This window comes from Populus alba, chromosome 13, assembly GCF_005239225.2.
Source record: "Populus alba chromosome 13, ASM523922v2, whole genome shotgun sequence".
In the NCBI taxonomy this organism is placed as follows: domain Eukaryota; kingdom Viridiplantae; phylum Streptophyta; class Magnoliopsida; order Malpighiales; family Salicaceae; genus Populus; species Populus alba.
Window position 1 is genome coordinate 11,113,329 of NC_133296.1, and position 16,828 is coordinate 11,130,156.

Below are 16,828 nucleotides of genomic sequence, written 5' to 3' on the forward strand. Positions count from 1 at the left end.
CTCGTATATGATGCAAGACACCTTGATTGACATTGCTTTAGCTGTCAGAAAGAAAGTTGATGTAAACATGTTACAGTAGTTACAGCCAGTAGTACACAGTTCTATCATACTGTACATTTTTCCAGTTTTTACAGAATACATTTTCACGGGCCTGCATTCCTTTTTTATGTACATAATAAGCATAAAACAAAACATCTGCTGTGTCAAAATATGGTCGAGCAACTACTCTATAATTAATATCTGCATGCAAGGCCTTCGATTCCACATCAACTTCATTCTAAAATCTTTGAAGCTGCATTAGAATCATGCTCCGCCCCCCAAGTCTGATGATGCAGTTAGTGCAAAGACACTTGCGGTAAACAATAAGGCCAAGCCCTGTTGCATGCAGCTGCATCTGCATCTGACATACCGCAACAAGAACTTCAGACAGTACTCAAGGGCTTTTCATATATTTCTCTGCTTTCCTCGAGAAGTTTCTAGCCATCATTCTGTCAGAGAATGTCAAAGGGAGTTCCTCCTCAGCAGCCTCACTGTTATCATACCAGCCTGTGGAACCAATCTTATCTTTTGAGGTGCCTCCACTGGATTCTGTAGGTGAGATGGGGTCTTCAGGTATCTCCCTATGCAAGTGTTTTAAAATGAAGAGTGCAGTGTCATGATCCCTCCAATAGTTCCTGCACGTCATGATTTATCAATTAAAAACAGAACTGGCATCTTCTTACCTGCAACAAAATGGAGAGCAGACTAGCAATACATAAGAATTAAAAGCAAAAAATAAAAATAAAACTGAGACATGAAATGACATGGGAACTACAAGCAAGAGTCATGCTACATCCTTCAAGAAACCTCTTTGGAGAGAGGAAAACAACCTGCTAATGCAAGTAATGCATCCCTATCCAGAAAAGCATTATATTCTCAACAGGGATTTGGCTGCAAAACACTTCAATGATACATGGACAACAAATGTCGCATTTCAATGATACATGCACAGCATCTTACAGAAACATCAATTTTAATTAACAAGTCTGGGTCTTCCTGTGAACATAACCAGGTAAACAGTCCGAAGTTTCTAAAAGAAAGATTTATTAGTCAATATATCCCCAATAAGTTCAACAAGCATGACCAATTTTATAAGAAAATTATTTGTAGATTCTGCTCCATGGAAACCAAACAAATCCTTGATCTTGATTCATAAAACATCTTGATCTCAAAGTTCAAGGAACTTACGTGTGCGCTCCAATGGCTTGCAGATATGGATGCTTAAATGTTTTATCCTGCATGGTTACCACACAAACAAAGGTTAGGGAGGGAATCAGAAATGGGTTGACAATTATGATACATGGGAAAACTAAAATCCCATACCAAGTAAAGCAACCAGGACAAACTGTTCTTAGTTAGGAATAAATTGTATCCCTACCCCAAACAAATTACCAATTGACAGGAAAATCTTTGGGACATCTGTTTTGTGACAATTTCTGAAGTAGTCATGTCAGAAACTGGCAGAAGCGCAAACCTCTTCCCCATATCCCTATCGGCACCCATGGAATTACTTACTTATATGATGTGGAAAGACGCTACCCATATCAATTTCTGTTGTTGAACTGTGAAGATGACACCACCTCTCATTCTATCACTAGTACCAATGCATTACAGCAGTTCTACCAAATTATACTAGTGCTAGCACCAATACCACATGGAACGATGAACAAAAACATAAAGCCCTACTTCACCAAAATGCAAATATCATTTTATTGCTTGTAGTAATTCAGATTATCTGGGGCTTGAGCTATGTAGATTTCATCTATTGTATGAAAACAGCACTTTATCATGATAGAAAAATTAGCTAATAACTAATAGATAGTAGCAAATGCATCTCTAAACCTATTATATTAGTGAATGCCAGTATAAGATGCAAATAACTTCATTGTTGAAGAATGCATCTCTAAACCTGTTATATTGGTGGACGTATACAAATATCTTCAATGATAAAGAAAATTAAAAATAAAAAAAGAAGACACTAAGCTCTCACCGATAATGGAATAACAGGAAACATTCCATGTTATATGCATAACTGGAAGCCAGATGGTGCATATTAAGGGAATCTATACACCATTGAATGTCAAAAGTAGATAACCACATTCCCATGAACAATTTTGTTCCGTTTTTCAATTTATTTGTCACACGAGACTGGTGAAGGGTATAAAAAGTTGTGTCCCATTTTTTTTAGAAAGCATATGCATTAATGATGCAGACGGCATGCTCAACTGCATACACATGTGTGCACTCACATGTGACAATTGTACAACAGAGTTTTGGTCAAAGAAATGTTCACACAAGCGAAAAGCATTTTCAACAAGGGAGTGAAATAATAGTGCAGCTTTAAACAAAAGCAAGAAAATGTACTGCCACGCACTTGAAGTATGTGGTCTATTCGTCCCTCACTTCCAGTTAACCTCTCCATCATTATGGAGCCATATGTTCTCTCTTCTTTTTCATGGGAATTTTCTTCTTCTAAAACACAAATAACAAAATAACAAATGGTCAATGAGCAAAAAATAAAGAAGTTTTCAATGAGATTATAAACAGTTTTTTTAGGAAGAAGGGATATCCTTTCTTTCCTGTTTTGTGGGGGGGGGGGGGCTGATGTGGGGGAAGAAGGGAAGTAGATGGTATAAAGAAATTGTAAGAGAAGTTACACGATGAAAACAAAGAAAATTTCTCTACCTTCTTCACTATATGCAATCCTTGATTGGCAAACTGTAAGCACCTTACCCTGTTTAAATAGTTAATATTTAGAGTTATGCCTACAGCATTTCCTCAAACATGAAGAGAAAGCAGGCGTGAAACATGTATATAAGGTATGGGTAACTACATTTCTTGTGAAACATGGACCGACTCATCCAGCACAAACCCAAGCTGAATAGTGAATCCACAATGAAAAATTAACAGATCAAGCTACACCTCAATGCACAAGTAGTCCTAAATAGCAAGCTAAATATTGAGCATGCACATGTCTATTCATGTATCCACTAATCTTCTCTCTAAGTATCAATGTTCACATCTGTTCTAGTTTATGAGTGTCGTTGCTTATGTAGGTCTCATTGAGTCCATCTACCTATCTGTTTGCGATATTACCAAAGGGCATGTAGTAGATACTCTGCAAAGCAAGGAGAATTAGGGCTTGGATTCAGTCCTAGCTTGGGAGAAAGGGAGTGCCTGCGAAGGCTCAGAATAAATCAGTTTAGAATATTTATTTCTTCATCTTACATTTTATTGATCCAAACTCATTCAATATGAGATAATTAAACTTAGGGCGAAGTTTAGAGTGGGAATTTTATATTTTACAGATTCAAAGGTAAAATCTTTCAAACCAAGAGATATGCAACTTGAGAATCCTTAATGCCAGAATCATTTAACAATCCTTTTTAACTTTTTACCCAGTTAAGTAATAAATTATTGAAAGAAGTGTGTGGTATGCGCACAACACTAGCTTACTTCATGCGAACAAAAGAAGGAGATAACCTTGGGAAATCTTAGAGCTTATTACCTTTACAAAGTTTAGATGATTCATTATTGCTTGAGAACGACCTGCTAAATCTTCAGTAAGCTCCTGTGTAACAGAGTATGAACATATCAGGAAGAATAAATGAACAGATAAAAACCTAGGATGGTGGAAGTCCCCTTTTATCCAAAAAATATTTTTCTTAAGAACCTTACCTGAAACCCAATGTGCAACCTTCTTCCACCTTTGTGGTAAGGAATAATAACTGGACGCTTGCTGATAAATTCTTTACAGACTAGAGGTTCTATTCTGTATAAGAATTTGAAAAGGCTTTTACAATTTGTACCAAATTAAGCAGATACCACCACAATGAAATAGGAAAACAAACACCAAGAAAAAAGGGGGACATGAGCACACAAGGCTAAAGTGCACAAAAAAGTATAAGAAGTGTAAATAGTGTAGGCATAGAGAAGCTGGTTTTTTGTGCGTGGCAAGGGAAGAGGAGGAGGAGCTGTCTGACACTTCTCCCAGTTCAAAACAAATACAAACAAATCAAAAGTTCATCCCAAGATCTTTCTGCACCTGTTCCATTTCAATATGATAACTACTATTTCACATGTGAAAAAACAAAATATAAATGTCTTAGAAATGAAAATTGATGGGAAAGGCAAACCTATATGCTACAGGATCAAATGGGTGAAAAATATTGAACATTTGACTGCATGCTGGCATCTCTTCAGTGATATTTTCCTCTGCCCAATATTTTTGCCCTTTACCTGGAAAATTGAAGAAAAACAAATATTAAAACAAGATTTTGAAAATGAGACATGCTACTTCAAGTATTCAATGAAAATTCAAAGTCAATGTTGAAAATGAGTCATGCTATTTCAAGCATTACCGATTCCAATCCGAATGTTGCGAAGAGAAAGAAAGACTCCAAGAGGAGATCCAACAGCAAAGAATGTGTCAACCTGATATAAGAGCATTCAAATAAAATTAATGGCATGATCTATCAGATATTTTGTGCAGTCTCAGCTAAAATGAGAAATTTCTAACAATTCTCCCTTCTACCATCTGAATTTGAAATTCTATCACATGGCAAAAACTAGAATACCACCACAACATAAAGATAAAAGGAAATTACAACTAGAAGGAAAAAGAATTTGAGTACCTTAAATTCAAGTTTTGTGTACTTTATATAAGGGGTATAACTCTTTGGTGCTTCATCTTGTCCAAGTGCCAACGTCTCAGATATGGTTTGCTTTGGCATGTTTTCAGTAGCCTTTCCCTTTTCTGTTCGACACAAAAAATCCAGAGATGCCAAAACATGAGAGTGCCTTCACCTAAGATGCAAATAAATTATGTGATTTGATGCACCCTACCATTTGCATTTTCACCACCACACTTGGATTCCAATTCTGCTATTTTAGCTTTCAAGAAATCAATCTGCAATACAGAATATAAAGTCATATTGAAAACCCAAACTGGATATATTCTAAAGAATATGAATTATCTAAAATGCAGACCTCTTCCATCAGCATATTAATTTCTTTTTCCTTATTGCCAGTGTCTTCACTGCCTTCCACTTCCATATTGTCCACACCACTCATTGGGTTATCTAACTTCATTTCTGTACCTTCACATTCTTTACTGGAGTCATGAACAAATTCATGGAGACTTTCTTTTCCACCCATTTGCTTAAAATTTGAACCTGACGCAGTTTCATCCAAATCCGACACATGAGGACTCAAGATTGTGGAAAAGTCATCAGCAAGCCCCTTCTCTTGTAATAAAGTTGATCGTGCAGTCATCATTTCTTCATCAACAGGATCCACTATGTCCTTGGCTTCACTGACTACGTTGGAATTGTTACCCTCCAGATTGGTCAACAAGTCATGCTTCGTATCAAGGGAAGATTCTTCACTCCTAGGATGTTCGTTATACATCCAATCCATTGGGAATGGAGAAGATAGATTCTCTTGATGGCACAGGATGTCATATGAGAGGACACTTCCCAATGAATGACCATATATCGAAACCTGGATAAATATTAGTGTGCTATTGAGACTGTTCAGTGGAAATCAAGAGTATAGCTTGATGAAGAAACAGAGCATTTGCTCAAAGAGCTTATACCTTTCCATCATAACCAGGATTCCGCTTAAGAAACTTCAAGTACAGGCGGTTTAATTGGTTTGATACCTGGAGCAAAGTGATACCAATCAATTCAACCTGAAACATATTTGTAACGGAAACCGAATTGCTTTAAACTTTCAACTTCGGCCTCCGTGAAATAAATAAAAAATATTTTTTTCCAAACAAATTGGTTGAAGAGATGAAAGGAATAAAATACTAAAAGAAATATAAAATAACAGTACTCAATAATATACATTTGCCGAAAGAACCTTGCTATTTTCATGAAGAACTAGCATCAATCAGGAATTAAAATTAGCTACTGCTAAAAAGCTAAGACATGGCTTCAACAATATTTAGGGTACCTGCAAAAGTTAGTTTAATTTATCCTCAGTTGCCATTTTCTTCTATTTGCCATGCTTCTCTAATAGGGAATTATCTTATGAATCATAGGAAATCACCGATCCTAACATTCTCAATTCAACTCATGTTGTCATCACCCACAATCTTCTCTGGTAGTAATTTTGATGTTAATGGAGAGGTGCAACAAATTTATTCACGAGCTCAAACTATCTCATTAACCATTCCATTTCACTTTTTGCAGCCTCAGTAGATTGGTAACTTATGGATGCTACTAGTGGCATTACCAGAAGTTACACGTTCTATACCATTGCATAAAGCAGACAAGTATAATGTGTTACTTCCATGTCCTGTCAGTACTGTAGACACCATCTCACACACAAACCATTATTGCTGTTGCAATTCCATCCATGCTAAAAACTTGGAAGATTTACTCTCAATCAGATTTGAGGGGTTTGGTAATTATTTAGGTAGTGTGTTGAGGTGACATGCAATATTCCTACTATTTTGTGCATCTGGTTTGAACGAAGTCAAAAATATTTCAAGATAAGCAGCTTCTTTTCCTTTTTATATGGGATAAACATTGTACTCGTAGGGTGCTTTGCTATAGGTGTCTATAAAGGCGTCTCTTCAGCAGGTATGCAAAGGGAAAGGAAGCTATCTTTTACTATCAGAAGGAAAGAAATGCCATCAGCTCTAACCACTACCACTTCCTAGACCCTGTCTCAACACAGCTTCCAACTCAAGTATGACTCAAAGCTAACTTCTTTCACTTTATTAATTTGCCTAATTTTGATATCATTTTCCTAATTGTTAATGTCTGGTATTTTTTAATATGAACCATCCTGTGCACACCATTTCTTCTGGAAAAAAGCATTTTCCTAACTTCTTCCTTCCATTCCTTTTTTTTTTTTTTTTTTTCATCTATTTCATTAGAGATGTATATCTCATGTTTCCTTGTGTAGAACCACTCACATACAGGGGGAAAAAAAAGACTATATTTATAACTATTTAAGTTACCCTTAATTCTAATTTGAAGATTAACTACTTAGGGTAATTGTTCATGATGTGTAATTTTATGCCTGAATTATTCAATACTTGACATTAGAGATAAAATTTAGTTCTTCAATTTAATATAGAATAGATAACGCAACATAATGTAAGCTAGCATTCTTCATGGTTGTCTTGAAAATGTTGCAACTTCTTTTGTTTCATGTTTCAGGGAAAAAATTATTTTACCCCATTGTTATTACAACTTCAGTTGAAAGTCCAAGAGCATGAAAATTGAGATCATAACATTAGAGACCCATGAAAGATTAAAGTGCTTTCGAAGTAGATAGGTAAGTCAAGATTCTCTTAGGACAGCTCTTTCCCAAATTCATCCATTCATCGCAAGCATAAAATTACTTCACTAATAATCAGAAAAAAGTTGTGTCGACATGAAGAGCTTTTGTGTGCTTTCATTTATTCCTTTTATTTTTCTCTTTTTTGTTGGAAGGAGAGCATCCAATATGGACAAGTAAATAATAGAAGTTGAATATCCATTCTGGTAGACATATGTGAAGATGGCATCTCCATCTCACAACAGAACCCAAGGATGATTCTTTATAATAAGCCTTCATTGCAGGGTAATTAGCAATTAAAAGGAAGAAAAAATTGAAGGATCAAATATGCAGTACCGAATTAATAACGTCTTGACAATAGATGGGGCTCATGTAGTACAATACATCATGAACTGTTGCGCCCAGCATAACACGCAAACCACGTACACCATCTAAAGTAATCTTTTCAACTGCAGCTTCACTACTAAGCTTCAAGCCCTTTCTCCACTACAAAAGCAAAAAGGAGTGTGTAATATGAGAAGCAGACAGGAAGACATGCAATAGAATTTTTAAAGAAGTTTGCAACCAACTTATGTGAAATCAAATTGTACAGCACATAAAGTCCATTTCTAGCATGCCCTATGGTTTCTACAGAAAGTAGAATGCAACCATCCATCCATAAAACCATAAACCCTATACAAGCACTCCCCCAAGTCTCCCTTACTTCTGCCATATAGTTTGAGTGCAACCAAAACCAAAACCCAAACATGCTTTGGTTTTAGTGAACTATAAATAAATAAATAAATAAATATTGATACTTTTTATCGTACTCAAATTAAGAAATTTTTGGTAAATAATTGCAAGCTTCTGACCCTAAAAAGACCCCAAAAGAATTAATAATTTTTTGCTAATAATTCAATGCAATTCCATGACTAACACTTTTCAGAAGCAGGCCTAGTTTATGAGTATGTTTGTCTACGTGGCTGCGGCTGCGTTTTATTTAAAACGCAGTCAGCAGCCGTTTGGTAACAAAAAAACTTGATTTACTGTGCATGCGACCCACGTGTTTTTTGCGTTTAAAACGCTGAAAATGAAAAGCATAAAAAACCTGCTTTGCGCACTGTAGCATGTAAAAACGAAAGAACAGTGCAATTCACTGCACTGTTCATGAGTGAATTGCACTGTTCACGTGAACAGTGCAATTCACTTGCACTGTTCCCTTTTTTTTTTTTTTTTGTGTGTTAATTGTATTAATTTTTTAAAAAAAAAAAAAAAAACTAGTTTAGAGAATTAAATTCATTCGCGATGTGAACAATATTTTTTTCTTGAAAAAAATAGCATAGAGTGAATTAAATTTTACTCGCACAATAATATTAATTTTATATCTGATAATATTTTATCTAATTTTATTACACGCTCAAAAAATTATGAAAGCTGTAGTTCTTATCGGATGAATTTTGTACGTAATGGAATTATAAATAGTTTAATGAAATAGTAAAAAATATTTTATATAAAGTATTATTTTTTTTATTATGTAATAGGAATAATTAATTTTACAATATTTAAATTTAAAACCATCAATATTAATATATATTTTTTAAAATTATTTTATAATCTCAATTTCAAAAGCATTCTTAACCAAACACATTAAATTACTTTTTTTTCGACCTCAATTTTAACCACAGTTTTAACCAAACACCTATTTTTTCAAACCAACCTCAACTAAAAGTACTTTTTTATAAAACAACTTTTTTCAAACCACAACCACAACAGCTACCGCAATACCAAACACACTCTATGAAATAGAGAAGCAACCATACACCATTCAGCTAAAGTAAACCTGAATGTTCAAATGTTATCATCGTATTCACTTCATTTTCTTCAAGGAGGGGGGAGATGGAAAAGGCCAATACAATAGACAGCCTTGCCCAACATCTTTCCATTCATATTAAATCAATATGATAAATTTATTAAGAAAATAAAATGAGACAAAGTCTCCATTCATCACATCTTCACAGGGGAGTCAAACAATACAAATAGATAAATAGTTAATCAAAGGCTAAACACAAAAGTATGTCATCCCAGAAGGAAAATTTAATTTTTCTCTTTTGAGAAGTTCATTTTAGCTGTCCACTTTGAAAAGCCAATGTGCAAGATAAAATAGATTTACAAAATGATCTTATGCATGGTGAATGCCAAATGTATAAACATCACAAATTAGAATCTTTGAGGTATAATTTGTTGGAAATTGACCATGTTTAACTTGGATATAAACATACTAATAGATGCCTCCTTGAAAATAATTCTTGAGATCAACAATATTCAACATGGACACAAACATACAAGTAACATTGTCCCAAAAGTTTGGACCTTCTAAGACAGACTGAATTTGCGATGACAGTATTATTTAATTTACCTGGCATGGAATGAAAAGAACTCGTTGAGCACCTCGTTGGTGTGAAGTAAGATGTCGTTCAGAAAGACTAGCGGTGATATGGCGGAAGTTTCCAACATCATCAACAAGATTGGACTTCTCCAATCTTTGGCCAATACCATGAACCATAAAAACAACATGCTGAACAGGGACCTAGACCAAGAATACAAGATTAAAACCCTATGCTATCAACAAGTTTATTTCAAACTTATTGCAGAAAGATGTTAAATGAGAGAGTCAAATGCAGGATGCAAAATCATGAGAAGTACTTATTTTACAGCAAATTATGGAGAGAAAGGAAAATCTGAACAAAATGCATACTTTAACTAGGTAAATCTAACACATTTTGCCACCACATTTTTTTTCCACTTTCCACAAGATAGGAAATATAAAAACAAAAAAGGAATTCAAGCAAGTCATATGTAGCCATTCTCCTAATCATATTGTTTGTAATTTTTTGATTAAGATGCATAATTGATAAACACATCGAGAAACTGAACATTAGCAAGGAAAGATCATATGCGCATCATGTATTTGTGATATACAGACAAACAGTCCCATACAACTTGCAGAACGAAATAGTGAATACCTGTGAGCAGTAATCATCCATTTCCTCCTCCTTCCGCTGTCGTAGTTCGTCCTGAAGTATAAGAAAATAACCGTTAACAGGAGAGACGATTAGTTGTTCACTTCCATCAGCCACAAGAAATGCAGTCCTTTATCATACCAATTAAAAACTATAAGCATATCAGGCATCATGTCATAGTAAAGTAAGCTGGATAAATAACCCGGTTTATAAGACAAGAAAAGCACAAGAATAATGAATAATTGATAACTGTTAACAGGAGAGACAATTAGTTGTAAACTTCCATCAGCCACAAGAAATGCAGTCATTTATCATACCAATTATAAACTATTAACATATTGGGCATCATGTCATAGTAAAGTAAGCTGGATAATTAGCCTCTTTTATAAGACAAGAAAAGCACAAGAATAATGAATATGATCTACTGAAGGTGATTGATGATTAGCACTGGCAGCAGGAGAAGTAATGTTGGCAGTGTCATTGGTGTAACTGTGGTTATTTGTTGGTGATCACAAAAGGATGGTTAAATTGTAGAATTGAGTAATGCATGTTCCTTCTTGTTTCTAAATTTTTTATATATTTTTCACATAAAAAAATTTCAGAAACCAGAAGAACTATACAAATACCAAACTAGTATCAGAACAAAGTATAGAAATAAACCTGGGTTGGTTTTGCTGAGTGAGATGCAGAGTAACCACGCCTTAACTTGATTTCATTCCCACTCAAGCTAACAATATTAGAAAAACTAGAAGCATCAATGTTGAGCCAAGCCTCCCAAGTATCATCTTCTCCTGTAAAAAGGGCATGAAGTCCCTACATTCACAATCAACCATGTTTGTTATGCATCATATGCTGCACTAGATAGCAAGAAATAAAAAAGTAAATATCCTTTCTCGGAAAACGATACAAATACCAGTGTAGAGCCTTGCAGATCAACACGGGCTGCAAAAAGGCCGGATGGTTGAAACATCCTTCGGTGCCAAACCTAAAGACAAGTCCAAAGTTGAAGAGAGAACGACCTTCATAATAGCAAGAAGTAAAATGCATAAAGAACACTAGAAGCCTAAACTATTCATTTCCAAAGTAGATAATGCAACTCCAGCAAGATTCTACCCAAGTACTTTTCTTCAAACTCTCATGCAAATTTACTGGACATAACCAACAATTTCTGACAAGGAATAGCCATCCATTATTTGAAATACTGTGGATCAAAGGAATAGATGTTAGTGATAGTGCAAACCTGGCTCCGGTATGCAATCTCTAACTGTTCAGCTACGTCCTCTCGAAGAGGGAGCCAATCCAAACCTCCTTTACGAGCAAACCAATGACCTCTCAAAACACGCCAATTTTCTCCATTCCAATAAACAGGAAAACAATGTCTCTTCACCAGATCTACCTGCATAATGACACCATGCCAGTTTTTGATAGTGTCAACAGGGAATTTTTGTGGATGAAATTTCACACAAAAAAAAGTGTAAGAATAATGTGCAACAAAAAAATCATGTTTACATACTCAAATGCATGTTAACAATACAAGTCTCAACAAAGATGGAAAACAGGCAGCTCCATAACCAAACTGTCCTTCCTTATCCTTCTTGAAAGCAACATGTTTGCTAAAATTTTCTGTCAATTATTGATACTCTTTTCCAAACTGATCTGGGAAGAAATTCAAATATGATCCCATTTTTTTAACAAATGAATAAGATGTACAAGACACAAAAACTGATGGAACCACAGAGATGTTCTGAAAAATTGATACAGCAGGAACTCAAACCTGAGTTCTGAAACAAGTTAACAAAAAGCAAACAGCCAGAGCAGAATGCTGCAATGGAATTCTAATGATAGTTTTCTCACCACACACAATGCACTAATGCTGGAAATTGCTTACTTAAAACTTCAGTGAAAAACATATGGCCTTGCATACCTCATACAGTCCTCCCTTGACAGGCACACCCACTCTCTCCTCTTCCACTTCATGTAGTTGAGCTGCTCGTCCACCCTCTGGAGAATCAGCATTTTCTAGTGCATTGAACTTCTTACTGGTGGTAGGCTGACCCAATGGGCCTTCACTGCATTCTGCATACTCTTTCCACCAACTAGTGAGCAACTCTTCTTCTCTCTGTGGATCACAAAATCAAAATTGGAAAAAAAAAAAAAATGATTGCACCATCAGCCATGAAACAGGCTCCATTGCCTTGTATACATACCATAATTATGTCATTGAGTGTGTGTTTGGCATTGTGGTAGCTTTTTACGGTTTGAAAAGGTAGGTTTAAGAAAAACTACAAATTATAGCTTTTTTGTAATCAAGGTTTCAAAAGAAAGTTTTCAGTAGGATCCATGCAAAACTATGGATTGTGTTGATTAACTAAACACTTTCAAAACTATGGTTGGGGCAAAAAACACAGTTTCAACCACACTTCACTGCACTACCAAACAAACTCTAAAAACGTCAACATTACATTTTCATGTTTGATCTGAATATCCACAACATCATGAATGAGCAAATAGAAGCTTGTTTTGTTTACAATAAAAAGTTCTCAGATACAAAGAATCTTGCAGTCCCAGATACACATAAAATGGGGGTGCTTGAACATCAAACCAACAAATAAGCATTTAAAATGACCTGCAAGAAAGATGCTTCTATTGCAAGAGAATCCCTCATACCAAAACGAAAATAGTCGCTCTTTCCCACTATCTCAGTGAGCGGGACTGAGGCAGCTAACTCTGCAGAAACACCAAAAAGAAAAATGAGGGCTTTTTTTTCTTTTTCCTTTCCCTTCATAAATTAGCAAGTTAGTTCTTTCTTCTCATAAATTAGCACAAACTAATAGGGATGAAGGAACATTAAGTCATGCATCAAATTCCATGTGTTTAGGCCAACGAAGCATTTTGGAACCAAGCAAAGCAAGGAAATTAAAAAACAAAAAAAAAAAAAAACAAGCAAACCATAATCACAAGTACTTTTTTCTACATAATAAGTAGAATCTTAAAAGTTAAAATGCACTGAAAATGGAAATTTTCCAATTCTAGAAAGTATTATTACCCTTTTCTGCTGTTATCATAAACCAAGGCAAATTAATTAACATCAAACAAAGCAAGTACTAGCAAACAACAAAACGTGTATAAACTGACTAAAAAAAAGTTAAAAGCCTAAAACTCACCATTCTCTGCCAAAGGCACCTTACAGAAATACCACCTAACATCACCACCATCAGATGGACTTCTAGTCTGTGCAAGATACTTTTGACGACCTTTACAATTCTCAATCACATCCTCCAATCTTGCAATATTTGACGGCGTATTCTTTAGCAAATCAGGCAGTATTTCCTCTGAAACCGCCGGATTTGCCTTGGAACCCGCCATCTAAAAACTAAATTATCAAAATGGGGTTTCTTCTTTTCTTGAAAACTAAAAAATGGGAACTTTGCCTCAATATTGCTTTTTTTTTTTTGGCGAAATATCAAATGGGTTTCCTTCAAACTTGGTCTCAAGATTCCAATTGCAAATTTTTACACACACACACACAGAGAAGGGTATTTTTAAGCTACGAATTAATTTTTCAAATATTTTTAAATTATTTTAATATGTTATTTTAAAAAAAATATTATATATTAACATATTTTTATTAAAAATATATATTTTAAAAAAAATTAGTTTTTTATTAATATGAATATCTGAGCCAAGCTTGTTTATATCTTAACTAATTTTACAAGTTATAAAATTAATAATTATATAAATTTTCAAGTCATTACATAATCAACCTCATGTTTGAACCCGAGACAAAAATTATAATACAAAGAAAAAGAGTTAGGGTTTGTTTGACTCTGCGTTTCTAAAGTATTTTTGAAAAAATTTGAATTTTTTTTTTTTTTTGAATTAATATTTTTTAGATGTTTTCAAATTATTTTGATGTGCTGATCTTAAAAATAATTTTTAAAAAATAAAAAAATATATTATTAGCATACTTTTTTAAATAAAAAAACACTTTAAAAAACAACCACAACCACACTCTCAAAAACACATTTTCAAGGCATTATTTTTTTTATTTCAAAAACTAACCTTAGGTGATTTCACTTTACACACAACTTATTATTTACTATTAATTATTTATGATTTTACCCTTTCTAAAAAAAAATTGATTGTGATGGTGTTGTGAGTATTTTGATCTTTCTACATGTCTCTTTAGTTATTAAAAAAATGATTGGAGATATAAATGTTTTTTAATTTTTTTAGCACAATAGAGTGATATAATTACCGTTCAAGTTAGAAATTTTAAAATTAGCTAAAAAAATACTCTTATTTTTTATTTTTAAAAAAAATATGATCAAATAGCAAGTTTACTTTTAGAATAAAAAAAACATAATTCATGCATCCAAGGGCTTTTTGGTCTTTTCACTTTAGTTTTTTATTATTATTAACAGTTTCATGGGGGGAAAGTTGATCTCTTTATACATATAAATTATTAATTAAATGGGAAAAGTTGATGACACATGTTGATCACATGTCAACGCATAGAATATGCTCGTGCACGTTGAACAATGTGTGGCATCTATGGTGGAAGATAATGCTCTTCTACAATGTTGTTGGAAGCATCAACGAGTTCTTTTCCTGATGGTCTGGCGCATGATGGCAATAATGGAGCGGTTTATCGCTAGTGGTCCTTTCTTTTTTGTTTTTCTTCTTTTCTTTCTCTTCCCTCAAAATTTATAGGTTTGTCCTTTTTGTTTTTGATATGTCAACTTCAATTCTTATTCTTTTAATTTTTAATTTTTATTCTTGGTCTTTTTTATAAAATGTTTATTTGTTTTTAATGTCATCCTTTAATTTCGATATGTCATATTTGGTCTTTTTTCTTTTGATTTCTAATTTTTTTTCCTTGGTTTTTTTGTAAACATTTTATTGATTTTTAATTTTATTATTCAATCCAAATTTATGGTATACTATTTTTTTCAATTTGGTCCTTATTCTTTTGATTTTTTTTAATCTTTTTTGTTAGTTATTTTTCTTTTCAATTTAACCCTCCAATCAAAAATTTGTAATTGCCTTTTAATTTATTTTTTATATCAATTTTCATCCTTATTCTTTTAATTGTAATTTTTAATTTTAGATCCTTTTATGCAATTGATTTTTTTCCTGATTTCATCCTTTAACATTTAATTTGGCAGGGATTGGGCTTTGCGATTTTTTCATATATGGTGCTTTCATTCTAATGATTTAAGTCACATGTTTAAAAAGTTAACGGGGGTTATCATCCTTTTATTTGGCTTATTTTTTTTATGATTTTATCATTGAACATAAAATTTAAAATAAAATGGCTTTGTGGTTTTCTTTGATTTCTTTTCCATCGGGTTATCCCAACCTTAAGACCTGAGATGCAAGTTGGCGGGATAACCTGAGTTGGCCTACCTCTTATTGCCTAAGTTACATGTCTATTATGCTAACTTAGGTTGACTCACTTCAATTTTTTTATCTTTTTTTATCCAATTTCATTATTTCATATTTAATTGGTTGGAAATTGAATAACATCATTTTTCCGCTCTACAAAAAAGTTTTTTCCCAAGTCATCGTAGTCTTTTTTTTTTTTCAACTTTTGTCCATTTACTATTGTTGCCACTTTTTTATCATCTCATTAAGATAAAACCTACTTATTTGATCGATTAGGGTTATAACCCAAGTTATTTATTTTTCTTCTTTCTTTAAAATTTGTTTGTAGCACCTAAACATTATTTTTTTATAGAAAAAATAATGCAGACTTACGTCTACCTCAGACCCTTTCGTCATTCTCTCTTGTGCTCTCCTTTTTCATAAGAGACACCACCAACTCGTTCATTCTGAAAATTTTTAGATAAATGTTTTTTTTTTCATTTAATCTTTTAAATTTCTTTCATTTTTTCTCTTTGGTTTCATTTCCATTTCTTTGTCTGTCACTCTATTATTTTATCTTTCTTGATTTTGTTTCTTTTGTTAGTAAAACCTCTAGTCCAACATTGCTTATGCTCTTTCTCTCTCAAACACCATATCAGAAAATATATCAAAGTCTTCGTTCAAGTCAAGAGTAAATTAGGTTAGAGACCAACTCTCAATAAACAATTTTTTTTGTCAAACTTATCTTTACTTTCATTTTGTTTCTTTTCTTTTGCCAAATTGTATTTCACACTCTCATTGATTTTTTTTCTTCTTAGGTTTTCCAGATACATAGACAAGAAACTTTTAATTATTTATTTCCTACTTAGATTAGTTTTCTTGTTTAGATTAGTTTTAGACTCTTTTTAAATGGTTATGGTGTTGTTTTAACATCATATTATTGCTCAAGACTTTTTTATATAAAATATTAGAGAATTTATTTAATCCTTTATAGTGTTTAGGGCTATAACTTTAGAGCTTAAACAATCTAGCTTTTATTCTCGTTAGACGGTACGTGACCTAGTACTTTTAAATATTGTAATTGTAAACATTTGTACCACAAACCTCATATCCTTATGTATAGGTGC

At 33.4% G+C, this 16,828-nt stretch overlaps 1 protein-coding gene across 9 annotated transcripts; it reads right to left on the reverse strand.

Annotated features, from left to right (window-relative positions):
- Positions 1-8: 8 nt before the first annotated feature.
- On the reverse strand, positions 9-13,858 carry LOC118059374 (phospholipase SGR2). Of its 9 annotated transcripts, none has more exons than XM_035072218.2 (21): positions 13,499-13,856; positions 12,961-13,061; positions 12,259-12,453; positions 11,575-11,730; positions 11,248-11,319; positions 10,995-11,147; positions 10,338-10,388; positions 9,731-9,901; positions 7,672-7,821; positions 5,636-5,701; positions 5,029-5,541; positions 4,885-4,948; positions 4,674-4,795; positions 4,401-4,473; positions 4,176-4,278; positions 3,718-3,811; positions 3,548-3,610; positions 2,725-2,773; positions 2,414-2,511; positions 1,228-1,274; positions 9-674 (listed from the first exon to the last, which is right to left on the reverse strand). In XM_035072218.2, exons 1-21 carry the CDS (start codon positions 13,698-13,700, stop codon positions 434-436), a joined length of 2,784 nt encoding a protein of 927 aa, XP_034928109.1. In that variant the 5' UTR covers positions 13,701-13,856; the 3' UTR covers positions 9-433. The 9 variants fall into 9 exon arrangements, 7 of the variants coding, with proteins under 7 accessions (XP_034928109.1, XP_034928107.1, XP_073260054.1 ...); XM_035072216.2 differs by having other exon boundaries at positions 5,636-5,731; XM_035072221.2 differs by having other exon boundaries at positions 581-722; positions 5,636-5,731; positions 13,499-13,857.
- Between the last annotated feature and the right edge of the window lie 2,970 nt (positions 13,859-16,828).

Bases quoted from the DNA above. Each gene is read 5' to 3' on its own strand.
- LOC118059374 (XM_035072216.2), bottom strand. From the start codon at position 13,700: ATGGCGGGTTCCAAGGCAAATCCGGCGGTTTCAGAGGAAATACTGCCT. The intron at 13,062-13,498 runs GTGAGTTTTAGG...GTGTTTCTGCAG, and splicing joins GGTGCCTTTGGCAGAGAATG to AGTTAGCTGCCTCAGTCCCG. The intron at 3,812-4,175 runs GTTTGCCTTTCC...ATTCTTATACAG, and splicing joins TTTGATCCTGTAGCATATAG to AATAGAACCTCTAGTCTGTA.